The sequence below is a fragment of the Pan troglodytes genome, chromosome 10 (assembly GCF_028858775.2).
Source record: "Pan troglodytes isolate AG18354 chromosome 10, NHGRI_mPanTro3-v2.0_pri, whole genome shotgun sequence".
Taxonomy (NCBI): Eukaryota; Metazoa; Chordata; class Mammalia; order Primates; family Hominidae; genus Pan; species Pan troglodytes.
In genome coordinates, this window is record NC_072408.2 from 111,145,874 (window position 1) to 111,161,834 (window position 15,961).

General features: G+C 42.4%; 1 protein-coding gene across 1 annotated transcript in view; it reads left to right on the forward strand.

Moving 5' to 3' along the window:
- TXNRD1 (thioredoxin reductase 1) overlaps positions 1-13,699 on the forward strand; it is a 62,275-nt gene extending 48,576 nt beyond the window's left edge. The window contains exons 14-15 of the mRNA NM_001122669.2: positions 2,607-2,741; positions 11,842-13,699. Coding sequence (NP_001116141.1) covers positions 2,607-2,741; positions 11,842-11,910 — 204 coding nt within the window. The 3' untranslated portion in view covers positions 11,911-13,699. The remainder of the gene's footprint in view (positions 1-2,606; positions 2,742-11,841) is intronic.
- The last annotated feature ends 2,262 nt before the right edge of the window (positions 13,700-15,961 follow it).

The window sequence follows — 15,961 nt, forward strand, 5'->3', positions numbered from 1 at the left end:
ATTATCTGCTGGCTTTTGTTCTCTGCTATTTTATTTTTTTTTACATAAAATATTTATAATAAAGATGAAGAAGGTACTCACCATCCAAAGTCAAGGAATGTTAACATTTTTGCTGTATTTGTTTCAGGGCTTTTTTCTTATAAGAGATAAACCATCATATATGCAGTTTATAACAGCTTATATTTATTGAGCACTTACTGTGTACCAGGCACTATAGAGCTCTACAGGTATTAACTTATTTAATCCTTACACAGTCCTGTGAGGTATATATGCTATTGTTTCCCCCTTTTTATAGATGAGGAAACTGAAGCACATGGAAGTTAAGTAACTGTGCTCAAATCATTTACCTAGGGAAGGGCAGATCTGTACATTTATTCTCACACAATGTAGATACCATGCTATTAACTATTATCTTATGCCTATGCAGTCTTCTGTCTTCCTTCACTTCAAAAGGTAAAACTTTGAAGTCGAAGGGTCTCATGCTTACGTTCTTATGTTTGCCACCTATTTATGAATGCATACACATTATACAGTGTTCGTGGTTTAATTGCAGGTGGCATCCTCATTATGTAGAGCTCTGCAACTTTTTAATAATCTCTTGTTTTTTGAGACCCTTTCCACATTATTACATGGAAATCTATTTTAAGTGCTTTTTAGTAGTTCCTCCTATGGATACACTTTATTCATACCATAAACCCGGAATCGTCAGGGCGAATATGTGTAAGAGTACCATATGCAATATATTACAGTCCTTTGTCAACAAAACAACCTCCTGATTGTTTCCAGGGAGTGATGGAACCTTAGACAAGCTCTGCACCCCACAGCCTGAGTTGCCTCATCTGTTATGACGAGATTGCACTAGATAGTCTAGTCAGAGTCTGCGCTGAAAATCTATCAGCTCAACAGTAGAGTGCATCAGATTTCTCTGCTTTTGGCAGAGGTAGCCAGAGTTTGAGATTTCAAATTTATCCAAAATAATTTCTACACAGGTATTTTAGAGTGCCAGACATTTTTCTTTTGCTTTCAAAAATGTTTTCAGACTTTGCTGGGCACAGTGGCTCACGCCTGTAATCCCAGCACTTTGGGAGGCCGAGGTGGGTGAACTGCTTAAGCTCACAAGTTCGGGACCAGCCTAGACAACATGGCAAAACCCCATGTCTATTAAAAACAAAACAAAACAAAAATGTTTTCAGACTTTAATGGTCTTGCACTATTTATCCTCAAAACCTTATTTAAAATTACTTTTAAAATTTTATTTGTATTTTATTTTTTAGAGACAGGGTCTTACTTTGTCACCCAGGATAGAGTGCAGTGGTGTGATCATAGCTCACTGCAGCCTCAACCTCCTGGGCTCAAGCATTCCTCCCACCTCAGCCTCCCAAGTAGCTGGGACTACAGATGTGAACCACCGTGCCCAGCTAATTTTTTTTTTTTTTTTTTTTCCTGTAGGGACAGAGTCTCCCTATGTTGCCAGGCTGGTCTTGAATGCCTGGCCTCAGGTGATTCTCCTGCCTCAACCTCCCAAAGTGCTGGGATTACAGGCTTGAGCTATGATGCCCAGTCAAAATGACTTTTTAATTTGAATGACTACTCTTAAGGGTCCCAGCTATTACAGATAGTCTCTGTGGAGCTGAGACAATCAAATACAGGACGTGAGGACACCCTGCCCTTTGATAATATTTTCCAGAACATTTTGGTGATTAAAGACTTGCAGGCATCTTTGCCTTTTGTATTTTTTCTCATAAAATTGAGTAAACACTTGTAGCTGTCCCTTGTCTCTTTGTTCCTGTTTGAAGTGAACATCATACTCTATGTTTTGGTTCATGTTGGGGAGTCTTTAGCCTAAGTAGCTGTTAGCAGCAGTCATTAAAGTCTCTGGCCGTTTTTCCAGGTGTGGTGGCTCACACCTGTAATCCCAGCACTTTGGGAGGCCGAGGTGTGTGGATCACCTGAGATCAGGCATTCGAGACCAGCCTGGCCAACATGGCGAAACCCCGTCTCTACTAAAAATACAAAAAAATTAGCCGGGCGTGGTAGCGCCTGCCTGTAGTCCCAGCTACTCGGGAGGCTGAGGCAAGAGAATCGCTTGAATCCAGGAGGCGGAGGTTGCGGTGAGTGGAGATCGCGCCATTGCACTCCAGCCTGGGCAAGAAGAGCAATACTCCATCTCAAAAAAAAAAAAAAAGTCTCTGGTCATTTTCTTTTTTTGAGACGGAGTCTCGCTCTGTTGTCTAGGCTGGAGTGCAGTGGCACGATCTCGGCTCACTGCAAGCTCTGCCTCCTGGGTTCACGCCATTCTCCTGCCTCAGCCTCTCAAGTAGCTGGAACTACAGGCACCCGCCACCACGCCCGGCTAATTTTTTGTATTTTTAGTAGAGACGGGGTTTCACCGTGTTAACCAGGATGGTCTCGACCTCCTGACCTCGTGATCCACCTGCCTCGGCCTCCCAAAGTGCTGGGATTACAGGCGTGAGCCACTGCGCCCGGTCAGTCTCTGGTCATTTTTGAGTTGGATTTTTAAGAAACAGACTGGAGAAATGCTCTAAGCTGTGAGAAGGGGAGAAAAATCAGCTTAATTGCATTATTGTATTTTTTTTTTGCCTTAGGAACGTGTTGTGGGCTTTCACGTACTGGGTCCAAATGCTGGAGAAGTTACACAAGGCTTTGCAGCTGCGCTCAAATGTGGACTGACCAAAAAGCAGCTGGACAGCACAATTGGAATCCACCCTGTCTGTGCAGAGGTGGGTCATCTACACTTATACAGTTTAAAATGTTTAAAATGTGCCACATAGAAGCACACCACCCAGCTTATACATGGCAGATGTAGGACCCTGAGTTTGATGATGATTCCTCAAAAGAGGGCTTTGTCTCTAAAAATTAGTTTTCGTCTTTCAATATTGATTGCTCATGGTATGAGCTGGAGGCTTCCGTCATGTCGTTAAGTGGTAAAAATTATGAGAGTGATTTATAGAGCTGTGCCTTAAATATTTTATTTATCATATCTTCTAAATTATTTTCATGGCAATCAGTTAATAATGGAAGAGCTTCAATCTTAGTTATTCCACAGCTATCTTGAGGCTAATTGATACTGTCTGCCTCTTCAGCTTATGGTATCAGTGAATGAGATTTGAAAATGATGCTTTCAAAAGATCAAATGACAGTAGAACTAGAAATTGACCAATCTAGGCCTCTGGGTGTCAGTGTTTCTTCGCTACCAGTGATCATCCAAGAGTTGAATATTGTAATACTTAACTGCATAGGAATGGTAAGCCAAAAATGTGTTTATATTGGAGAACTTGGGAAGGTGTGGGAGGAGGCACGTCATACTATACCAGCTTATATATGGAGTTGAAAATTGCAGTGATTATCTGTTGTAGCCAGTGGCTTCCAAGGTGTACATTGCACTTGCAAACACGCACACACACACATATGCACATTCTTGCCAGATTTCATCCAGCAGCTCCATGACTGGTTGTTCTGTCTGTTCATGGTTGCTTTTGTACAACTGAACTCATTGCTGAGTATGTGGAATGTCAGCTTTAAGACCTGGAAAAACATTTTAGCTTTCTTTTGCTTTGTCTTCTCTGTGATCGAGAATCCTCCTCTATTAATAGGCACCTGGCTGGGATATAAGCCTAAAATATTAACATGTTGAGAGATTAGGGCATCATTTATTTCTTTCATTTATAGAAAGCTGCTGTTTTTGTGACGGAAATAGAATTAAGCTTCAAAAAAATATATAAAAACTGAAGTCTTGATTAATGCCTTTAATGTGCGATAGATCTTTTATTCAGTGTAATGACTCAAACTGCCTGTGTTGGGAAGGAGCCAATTAACTTTGCTTTCTTGAGTACATTAGTTTCCCAGGGCTACTGTAACAAAGTACCACAAACTGGGTGGCTTAAAAATAGCAGATATTTCCTCTCTCTCAGTTCTGGAGGCAAAAAAGTCCAAACTCAAGATGTCAGCAGGGCCAAGCTCCCTCCAAAGGCACTAGGGAAGAATCCTCCCTTGCCTCTTCTTCTGTCTTCTGGTAGCAATGGCAATCCTTGGCGTTCCTTGGCTTGCAGATGTATCACTTTAATCTCTGCCCCCCTCTTCACATGGCCTCATCCCTTGTGTGTCTGTGTCCAAATTTCCCTCCTCTTTCTTATAAAGAAACTCCAGTCATTGGATTAGGGCCCACTCTAATCCAACATGATCTCATTTTCACTTGATTACATCTGCAAATACCCTATTTCCAAATTCACAAATACTGGGGGTTATGACTTGATCATGCCTTTTAGGGTTATGGGGACACAATTCAACCCACAATAGTGAGTATATTTAAAAATGTAGATGCCATTTCAAGATACTCACAAGCTTCAATAACCATTTTTGATAGGGACGAAGGAAAAGACGATTTTATTGTCTTTTGTATATGAGTGTCTAATTTTTTGTCTGAATTCAGCTCTCAGTGGGCTTGTTGAAAGACTGCTGTGTGCTGGCCTCTGACCCCCTCAGGAGGCTATTGTGCTGTGATCCAGCAGCAGCGTACACGGCAGCATCTGGCAGGGTGACTGCCAGCTGAGCAGAAGGATGCAGTGAGGACACAGGACGTCTCCTGAAGCCCATGGCTGTGGGGAGGTCAGCCAAAGGCCTGTTCTCCTTCGTATGCCTGGCACATTTGAGGCTGCGCATCTCCATCTGTTGGTCCTCTTATGATGTTGAAGCTCAGAGGCTGAATGTTCTGGTGCTTTGATAGGATTCTGATATTTTGTTTTCCCCAAGCTGTTGGCTGATTAAGAAGATAAAAAAAATTGGGTGAAATCACACTCTGTGAACACACTTGTCAAGCTGTGTGCACAGTGCCGTGCTGGACACTGGGGACACAGCAGGGATTTGAGATAAGCTTAGGAGGAGAGGAGGCAGCTAGGTGATGTGCCAGTTAACAATTCTGCCTGATGGGTCCTAGGATCAGGATAGATATAAAGTGCTGGAGGCACTGGGGTGCCACCTTTGTGGTCTTTGCCTCAGAGATTCTTGTGATCTGTTTTTTTACTCACAGAGCACTTCTGACCCCAGATTTGTGGGGGTTTTGCTCACACAACCAATTCTCCAGCTTTCTAGACACCAGCTGGGTGTCTAGAAACAACCAATTGTCTAGAACAACCAATTCTCCAGCTTTCTAGACACCAGCTGGGTGACCTCTAATGTAACTCAATTCTGATACCAGCTGCCTGGAGTTAGCATCAGATCCTGCAAGGGCTCATTCCCATAAGACTGCCTCCGCTGCAGAGGCCAGTGTCAAGCCCAGGCCTCCTGTACTTCTGACCTACCAGCTATAAAGTCAAGGGGTTCCCATGATAAATTGCTAGCATGGCTCACAGAACTCAGGAATAAACTTTACTTATATTTTCTTGTTTATTATAAAGGTTGCAACTCAGAAACAGCCAAATGGAAGAGATACACAGGGCAAGGTGGTTGTGGGGAGGCGGGGGACAACAGAGCTTCCATGTCCTCTCTAGGTGTGGCATCTTCCCAGCACCTTGATATTCACCAACCTGGAAGTTCTCCAAACCCCTTATTTAGGGGTGTTTATAGAGGTCCCATTATGTAGGCATGATTGATTAATCATTGACCATTGGTAATTACCCAATCTCCTGCTCCCTCCCCAGATGTAGGGGACCAGAACTGGGGCTAAAAATTCTACCTCTGATGACATGGTTGGTTCCTCTGGCAACCAGCCGCCATCTTGAAGCTATCTAGGGCCCCACCAAGAGTCACATCATTAGCATAAGCTCAGGTGTGGTTGAAAGGGGCTCATATGAATAGCAAAAGATGCTCATCTCACTAGTGTCACTCGGGAAATTCCAAGGGTTTTAGAAGCTCCCTTGCCAGGAACCAGGGACAGGATGGAAGACCAAATACATATTTCTTCTCATTTCACAATATCGTAGGATGTTGGGGCAGGATGATTCTGGAGGGAGTTCTTACCTAAGACTAGAACAATGTGTGAGTGTTAGCTAGTGAGAGAACACTGTACAAAAGGCCTGGGTGGGAAAGCGGATGGCTCATTCAAGGAACTGAAGAAGACCCTCAATATTGGCATAGCTTAAAGAGCTTAGAGAGTTAAAAAATATATATATATATATATTTTTTTTGTATATATATGCTGGAGAAACAGGTGGGTAAGTGATGGTCTTGTAAACTAAGGAAGGGTATTTTGACTGCCTTTGGGGCATTGTGATTCAGCCAAAAGGTCTAAAGCAGGGAGTAATATGATCAGGTACATTGTTCAGAAACATTCCTCCAGCTGCACCGTGGAAGTGGGACTGAGCGAGCAAGTGAAGTGGCAGATCCAGTTATGTGGCTGGTGAGGTGCATGAGAGGAGATGATAGTGGCCGGAGGTGTGGCAGTGGAAATGGAGTGACACGGTTGTATTTGAGGGCAGAGTTGATAGTACTTGGCAGCTGGCTGGGAATGGGAAGAGGGAGAGCTGAAGACCACTCAGGTTTGTGTCCTGCAGCAGGAAGTAATAGCAAGAGCAGACTCGAGGTGACAGCAAGGACGAAACCACTGATGTGTGTGAGGGCCTGCTGTGTGCTGGGTACTGTGTCCCTGCCTGTTGACTAACTTAGTCGTTGTGAGCACCCCATGCGGTGGATGCGGTAGTGTATCTATTTGACAGACGAGGAAACCAAGGACGAAGAGGTTGAGTAACTTGCCCATGGTTACCCAGCCTGGTCATGGCCGAGCTGGGATTCAAACCCAGGCAGTCCAGACCCCAAAGCACCACATTGTGCAGCTGATACTTCATCTCCACAGACTGTCCTACCATATTTGGCATAGAATTTAAAAATGGAAATGATTCTTGGTAGCAACACGAATGTAGTGGAGACACACAGACCTGGGTTGTAATCTCACTCAGCCAATTCCTCTCAGTGAGACCTGGCCATACCACCCAGGTTTTCAGAAGCTTAGTTTCCACATTAAATAAAGTAAGAGGCCAGGCGTGGCTCACTCCTATAATCCCAGCACTTTGGGAGCCTGAGGCGAGTGGATCACTTGAAGCCTGGAGTTTGAGACCAGCCTGGCCACATAGCAAAACCCCATCTCTACCAAAAATAACAAAAAATTAACTGTGCATCGTGGCATATGCCTGTAATCCCAGCTATGTTGGAGACCGAGGCACAAGAATCACTTGAACCCAGGAGGCAGAGGTTGTACTGAGCCAAGATCACGCCACTGCACTCCAGCCTGGGCGACAGTGAGACCCTGTCTCAAAAAAATAAAACAAAATGGCCCGGCTCAGTGGCTCACGCCTGTAATCCCAGCACTTTAGGAGGCCAAGGTGGGCAGATCATCTGAGGTCAGGAGTTCAAGACCAGCCTGGCCAACATGGCAAAACCTTGTCTCTACTAAAAATACGAAAATGGCCTGGTGTGGTGGTGCATACCTGTAGTCCCAGCTACTCGGGAGGCTGAGGCATGAGAATTGCTTGAATCTGGGAGGTGGAGGTTTCAGTGAGCCGAGATCACGACACTGCACTCCAGCCTGGAGCGAGACTCTATCTCAAATAAAAAAAAAAGTAAAATAAAATAAGGGAATATCTAACTGTAGGGTTGATTAAAATGCAACCTGTAAAGTGTGTAGTAGGAGAGTTCCTGGCATTTAATAGATGCCGAATAGCTGCACCTTTTAGCTGTTTTTTCCCCAGGATATTATAGATGTGGCTGTGGCTTGGGAGGGGAGATGATGTGGCTGGACTGAAAGGTCATCATGCCAGTATTTTTAATGGGGGTTGGAGAGAGATACATACTGTGAAAAAGCTCCAGTGATTTTTTTTTTTTTTAAACCCTGGTTGTGAACTACTTGCGTTGATACTGGATTTTGAAAAACCAAAGGCTTTAAACTCCTAGTTATGGACATTTTAAAAAATTATTTTTAATTGACACAATAATTGTACATATTTATGGGGTGCATAGTGATGTTTTGAAACACAGAGTTTATAGTGATCAGATTAGGGTAATTAGCCTATCAATCATCTCAAACATTGACCATTTCTTTGTGTTGAGAATATTCCATATCCTTCTAGCTATTTGAAAGTATGCATTATTGTTTAACTATAGTTATCCTAAGATGCTATAGAACATATTCCTCCTATCTAGCTGTAGTTTTATATCCTTTAACAAATCTCTCCCTATCTCCTTCTCCCAACCCTTACCAGCCTCTAGTAATCTCTGTTCTACTTTTTACTTCTGTGAGTAAGCTAGCACAGCCACTGTGGACAACCGTATGGAGGTTCCTCAAAAATCTACAAATAGAGCTACCATATGATCCAGCAATCCCACTACTTAACTGGGCATTTATCCCAAGGAAGTCTTTTAGGGGTTCATAGGAGGAACTCTTTTCTCTGCCAAATGCTGGGTTCTGACTTGGATAGTATTTGGATTTGCTACTGGACCCACTGTTTTTATCGTCCAGACATATTCTGTGGGGAATGTGATATTCTGTGGGGAATGCGGTTCAGAAGTGGTCCACAGAATGTTTGTTATTAGTCCATAATGAAAGAAGGCTAGAAACGAAGAAGAAAGTTTAGAAATTTTAACAATAATTTGACAGTGACTGATCTAGTAATAAACAATGGTGTTTTAATTTTACATGCCTTTTAAAATTTCATTTCCCCAGTACATTGTCAGTGAATTTCACAAGTGTTAGTCCAGTGGATGAATTAGAAATAATAATAATTTTTAAACCAGTCCTGAGTACTACTTTAAACTGAGTGCTCAAAAATAGCCGCAGCTCCAGAGCCAGCTGTGGTAGGCTGGCACAGTGACTCACTTTGGTAAAAATCTTGGGCAATTGAGAGCAGTCTTTGACTCTGAGGAGTAATTACTTACAAAAGTTGACAAATTCCTTAGCAAAGTAATTTCCAAAGGGAATTACTAGAATTCTAGAATTGCTGTAAGAGGAGAGGCTACTCTTGTTTTGACTGACGTCCTGTGTGAGAGGGATTCTCAGCGCCTGGGGCATTAGCAATGCATTTGCCTTATTCAGTGTGAGATGGGGTTGGTGGTCATTTATTCTGAACACCTGAGCCACAGTCATTGAGTAGGAAACGGATTACACATAATTATGAGTAGTAATTTCAACTAATCAAGTTCACTTGTAGAGGAGAAAAACAATAGTTCAAGAGGAAAGCATTTGAAAATACTTCCTTGTAATGTCTTAAAATGAATTTTAGTGCCAAATATTAAAAGTTTTTGTGTTTTTTGTTTGTTTTTAATTTAATAGTCAATATAATCCCACTCTAAAGTGAGGGAGCCTTCTGCGGCTGGAAGTGGTGGGGACAGATAAGAGTATGTGAGGTGGAAAGCCTCCAGCAGCTCCTGACCCTTGTACGAGTCCTGTGTGTTGGGATGGAAGGGCATGGAGGCTGCCCCTTCTGCTCATTTTTTAAAAATACATGTTTTTATAAAAATTCTAAAACAGTTGTGTACGAATGAAATCTGTCAAAATTGACCCAAGCAGTTTTTTTCATTTATTTGAGATAGGGTTCCTGTCACCCAGGCTGGAGTGCAGTGGTGTGATCTCAGTTCACTGCAGCCTTGACCTTTCAAGCTCAAGCGATGTTCCTGCCTCAGTCTCCTGAGTAGGTGGGACCACAGGCACATGCCACTGTTTCCAGCTAATATATATATATATATTTGAGACAGGGTCGCATTATGTTGCCCAGGCTGGTCTCAAACTCCTGGGCTCAAGCAATCCTCCCGCCTTGGCCTCCCAAAGTGCTGGGATTGCAGGCGTGAGCCACGGTGCCTGGCCAGTTTTTTATTTAGACTGTTCAACGATGGCAGTTTGGCTTCCTCCATCTTTTTAACATAAGAACAACATCAATATGAGAAAAAACAGATAAGAGCTCATTTTGGTGGATTTAGTTTTGTATCCACATCTCCTACAAGTTCTATTTCTAAATCAGTTTCTGAGAAATAGAACCCAGGCTTGCAAATTGATAAGCCTGGAATTTGTTTAAATGTATTCTTTGGCTCTTTATTTTTTTCCTCATTATAAAAATGGAAAAGAAAGCATGTTTGAATTGCCCTTAATACCCCTTTCTAACACAGTTATTTTTATTATCATGTATTGTTTCCCCGTCCTCATCTGTACTCCTATATTTTTTTAAACAAAGGAATTTTATTGCCTTTCCAAAAAAAGTTGTACTAGTTTACAATGTCACCAGCATTGCATATAAGAGTGCTAATTAAAATGTTGCAAAATTCAGTGTCAATGTTTTTTCTATAATGAGTATAAAAAGGATAACTATTGGCCGTGCACAGTGGCTCATGCCTGTAATCTAAGCACTTTGGGAGGCCGAGGCAGGTGGGTCACCTGAGGTCAGGAGTTTGAGACAAGCCTGGTCAACGTGGTGAAACCCTGTCTCTACTAAAAATCCAAAAATTATCTGGGCATGGTGGCAGGTGCCTGTAATCCCAGCTACTCGGGAGGCTGAGGCAGGAGAATCGCTTGAACCTAGGAGGCAGAGGTTGCAGTGAGCCAAGATTGTGCCGCTGCACTCCAGCCTGGGTGACAGAGTGAGACTGTCTCAAAAATAAAAATAATAATAAAATAACGATTTCAAGGATTTTAGCATATCTTTGCTAACAATGATGAGCCTCTTTCTTCTTATAATGATTTTTTTTTTTGGATATGAATTATCCATATTTTCTAATGCATTTGTATTTTAAAACTTTTTAAGATACTGGCCATTAGTATTTGGTCTGGATTTTTTTGAGAAGTAAAGGCTTTGTCACCCTCTGAGGCTAAAACAGACTAAAGACTTTTCTCAGTATTGTTCCTCCCTTACACAAAACTGTCTTCCCCCTTATTCACAAGTATTTTTGTTTTTACGTACAGGCAATCTTGAGCAGTAGCAAGTAAAGATTGTCTAAAACTGTCAAGTCCACAACCATCAAATGTTTGCAAGGATATGAAACAAGGAGAACTTGTTAGTCACTGCAAATGAGAGTATAGGTTGGTTCAGGTACCTTGAAAGTCTAGTCAAGCCAAAGTTTCACCTGCCCTCTGACTCAGCAGTTGTACTTCAGCTCTGTGTGCAAGGAGATGTGCTGGAATGTCACAGCATCGTATTGCAAAGAGCATATTGGCAACAGCTTGGATGGCCAGCAGAAGGAGCCCAAATGTGTGATTCATATTCACTAGTCGAATAATTGAATACTACAATATACACCATATATACTAGACTGTATGTGTTGTTCTATACTATAGTGATTGACTCAAACTCCATTCAGTGAAAAAAATGGAAGAATTAGCTATTTGTATCCATATGGGATACAAAAAAGCAGGGTAACAAAAGAATCTACATCATCTTGCCATTTGCAGGTAAAGCTTCTTAAAAAAACAAGAGAAATGCAGGAAGAAATGCCTAGGAATGATAAGACCAACTCGGTGGAGGGAAAGGAGGAAAAGGCCAATGGGGTGGCACACACAGGGCTAACTGGGCACCCTTCTTTATATCCAAAATATTTTATGGTGAATTTCTTTTAGAGGGTTGACAAGCACCTGTGGGTACCTGATCTGTTTTAATCATCCTCATGCTAACAAAATTCTTCAGTAGATATAACCTAAATTTTTTTTCTCTTTCATCTTGGTTTTAAAATGTCTTCTCCCTTTTATTCTCTGGAGAAATAGAAGATATCCTTGATCATACTACTTCTCTGTTTTATTCATTTTGGTAGTCGCCTAAGATGGTTTTAATGCATATGGCATTATCTGAACTGTTCCCTGTTACCTCATTTGCTCAGGCATCTGAAGATGTTGTGCTTTCTCTTCCCCTGCAGGTATTCACAACATTGTCTGTGACCAAGCGCTCTGGGGCAAGCATCCTCCAGGCTGGCTGCTGAGGTTAAGCCCCAGTGTGGATGCTGTTGCCAAGACTGCAAACCACTGACTCGTTTCCGTGCCCAAATCCAAGGCGAAGTTTTCTAGAGGGTTCTTGGGCTCTTGGCACCTGCGTGTCCTGTGCTTACCACCGCCCAAGGCCCCCTTGGATCTCTTGGATAAGAGTTGGTGAATAGACGGCAGGCAGCATCACACTGGGGTCACTGACAGACTTGAAGCTGACATTTGGCAGGGCATCGAAGGGATGCATCCATGAAGTCACCAGTCTCAAGCCCATGTGGTAGGCGGTGATGGAACAACTGTCAAATCAGTTTTAGCATGACCTTTCCTTGTGGATTTTCTTATTCTCGTTGTCAAGTTTTCTAGTGTTGAATTTTTTTCCTTTTTTCTCCATGGTGTTAATGATATTAGAGATGAAAAACGTTAGCAGTTGATTTTTGTCCAAAAGCAAGTCATGGCTAGAGTATCCATGCAAGGTGTCTTGTTGCATGGAAGGGATAGTTTGGCTCCCTTGGAGGCTATGTAGGCTTGTCCCGGGAAAGAGAACTGTCCTGCAGCTGAAATGGACTGTTCTTTACTGACCTGCTCAGCAGTTTCTTCTCTCATATATTCCCAAAACAAGTACATCTGCGATCAACTCTAGCCAAATTTGCCCCTGTGTGCTACATGATGGATGATTATTATTTTAAGGTCTGTTTAGGAAGGGAAATGGCTACTTGGCCAGCCATTGCCTGGCATTTGGTAGTATAGTATGATTCTCACCATTATTTGTCATGGAGGCAGACATACACCAGAAATGTGGGAGAAACAGTACATATCTTTCTGTCTTTAGTTTATTGTGTGCTGGTCTAAGCAAGCTGAGATCATTTGCAATGGAAAACACGTAACTTGTTTAAAAGTTTTTCTGGTAGCTTTAGCTTTATGCTAAAAAAAATAATGGCATTGGGTATCTATTTCTTTCTAAGACTACATTAGTAGGAAAATAAGTCTTTTCATGCTTATGATTTAGCTGTTTTGTGGTAATTGCTTTTTAAAGGAAGTTATTAATATCATAAGTTATTATTAATATTTTGAACACAGGTGGATGTGAAGGATTTTCATTTAAAAACCAAGTGGTTTTGACTTTTTCTGTTGAATGAACAACTGTGCCTTGTGGAATTTTTGCAGAAGTGTTTATGCTTTGTTAGCATTTCAACTTGCATTATTATAAAGAGGTATTAATGCCTCAGTTATGTGTTTGTCAATGTACTGGCTGAGGATTCTATCTCAGCTGTCTTTTCTAACTGTGTAAGTTGAGTTTTGAACACGTGCTTGTGGACATCAGGCCTCCTGCCAGCAGTTCTTGAAGCTTCTTTTTCATTCCTGCTACTCTACCTGTATTTCTCAGTTGCAGCACTGAGTGGTCAAAATACATTTCTGGGCCACCTCAGGGAACCCATGCATCTGCCTGGCATTTAGGCAGCAGAGCCCCTGACCGTCCCCCACAGGGCTCTGCCTCACGTCCTCATCTCATTTGGCTGTGTAAAGAAATGGGAAAAGGGAAAAGGAGAGAGCAATTGAGGCAGTTGACCATATTCAGTTTTATTTATTTATTTTTAATTTGTTTTTTTCTCCAAGTCCACCAGTCTCTGAAATTAGAACAGTAGGCGGTATGAGATAATCAGGCCTAATCATGTTGTGATTCTCTTTTCTTAGTGGAGTGGAATGTTCTATCCCCACAAGAAGGATTATATCTTATAGACTTGTCTTGTTCAGATTCTGTATTTACCCATTTTATTGAAACATATACTAAGTTCCATGTATTTTTGTTACAAATCTTCTGAAAAAAAAAAAACAATGTGAAACATTAAAATTAAAAGGCGTTAATAATATCCACGTGTGCCTTCTTACTGAATGATGGTCTTGGGAGTCTTTGCAAGAGTATTGAGTAGATCTCTGATATTGTGTTGAAAAGCTAGCTGCTGAGTAGGCTCCAATGATGCTATGCTGATTTAAGTATAGAAAGACTGATTAGTTCATTGCCATTTCCCATCTTGTGGCAGTATCAGGCACATAGATGGTCAATAAATGTTTCCAGAAATGTTAATTACCATGTTCAGATTATGCATTCACATGCACTTAATCTTCTTAGGTATCACTTTTTAAGCAGAAACTCCTCTTTTATGTAATCTTTACCAAAAACCTTCCCAGTTTGTACTTCTTTCTGTGGTAAGTAGTTGCAGGGTGCTAATAATAACAACAGCTAAATGAGTGTTTACTGCAACACGTGCAGGCACTGTGCTTGACACACCCTGGCTGATGTGATCCTTACAACAATCCTATTAGAGAAGGTGCTTTTGCACCCATTTATAGATGGAGAAACAGGCTCAGAAGTGTAAGTCACTTTCTTAGGATTACACAGCCAGTTAATGCATCACGTTTTTGAGGCCAGAGTTGGGTCTGTGACCTCAAAGGCGCTACCTCTTAGTTACCTCGCAGTGCAGCCTCCCATTCATCTCTGACAAATGGAAGCTTTTAGGTCTGCTGCATCAATTCCTGGGACTTCACATTTTCACATGCCGTCAAGCAATGCTGTCTACACGCTTAATAAATACCTTGTCTTGAGATGTTCTAACACTTTCCTAACTGGACTTTCCACTGCCAGTTTACTTCCCACTAGAGCCAGGCTCTTATTGCCTGAACTTCCCTGTCTCAAGCCTTTGAGGATTTCCCAAGGCCTGTAACTAGACCCACAGTCCCCTGCCAGACCCTGAACCTGTTATCTGCAGCTCTAGCCTGCGCTTTCCCATGCCTGTTCTGGCTACATCTGCTCTATGTCCCCATATAACTACTAGCCTCCCTCAAAGGTCACCTGCTCTGCGTAACTTCCAGCTGGTTCTCTACCTGTACTCCCAGGGTACTCTGTATTGTCTCTAGAGCTCTTTGAATTACTCTGCATGGAGTGTAGTGTGTGTGTCTGTCACCACCACTAGATAATGAGGGTTCTTTACCTCTGTGTGCCCCACAGCTTCTAGCACAAGGTCTGGCACTACAGAAGCACTTAGAACATTGGTGTAATTGGATTGACAGGTAGAGCCATAACTATCAGAGATGGCCATATAGGAAGCCTTTTAATTTCTTCCTGTTATGTCAGGAGCCATTGATTTAAATGTTAATGAAAGTAGAAAGGGCCTAAACAGAAAAAAAGTCAGCCTCACTAGTGAGGGGAAATGCAAATTAAATTGCAGTGAAATGCAAATCAAGCTGAAGTGAGATACCATTTTATACCCACTGTGAGTGGCTACTTTTTTTTTTCTTTGAGACAGGGTCTTGTTCTGTCTCCCAGGCTGGAGTGCAGTGGTGTGAACACAGCTCGCTGCAGCCTCTGACCTTCTGGGCTCAAGCCATCCTCCTACCTCAGCCTCCCAAGTAGCTGGGACTACAGGCATGCACCACCATGCCCAGCTAATTTTTTAAGTTTTTGTGGAGATTGGGTTTTTTGCTCTATTGCCCAGGCTGGTCTTGAACTCCTGGGCTCAAGTGATCACCCTGCCTTGGCTTCCCAAAGTGCTAGGATTACAGGCATGAGCCACTGTCCCAGCCTGGATGGTTAATTTTATGTGTCAACTTGACTGGGCTAAGGGATGCCCAGAGAGCTGGTAAAATATTCCTGGATGTTTCTGTGAGGGTGTTTCTGAAAGAGATTAACACTGATTCGAATCAGGAGACAGTAAAGAGGGTCACCCTCACCAATGTGGGTAGGCATTGTCTAATCCTTGAGGCCCAAATCAAACAAAAGGCAGAAAGGTGAATTTACTCTTTGCCCTTGAGCTTGGAGATCCATCTTCTCCTGCCCTCAGACCTTGCTGCTCTGGTTCTTGGGACTTTAGACTCAGATTAGGACTTGCACCCTTGGTTCCCTGGTCTCAGGCCTTCAGGTTTGGACTGAAACTCCATGACTCACTCTCCTGGGCCTCCAGCCTGCAGATGGGACTGTGGGACTTTTCAGGCTCCATAATCACATGAGCCAATCCCTCCTAAAAATCTCTTTCCGTATTTTATGTACACACATATGTATAA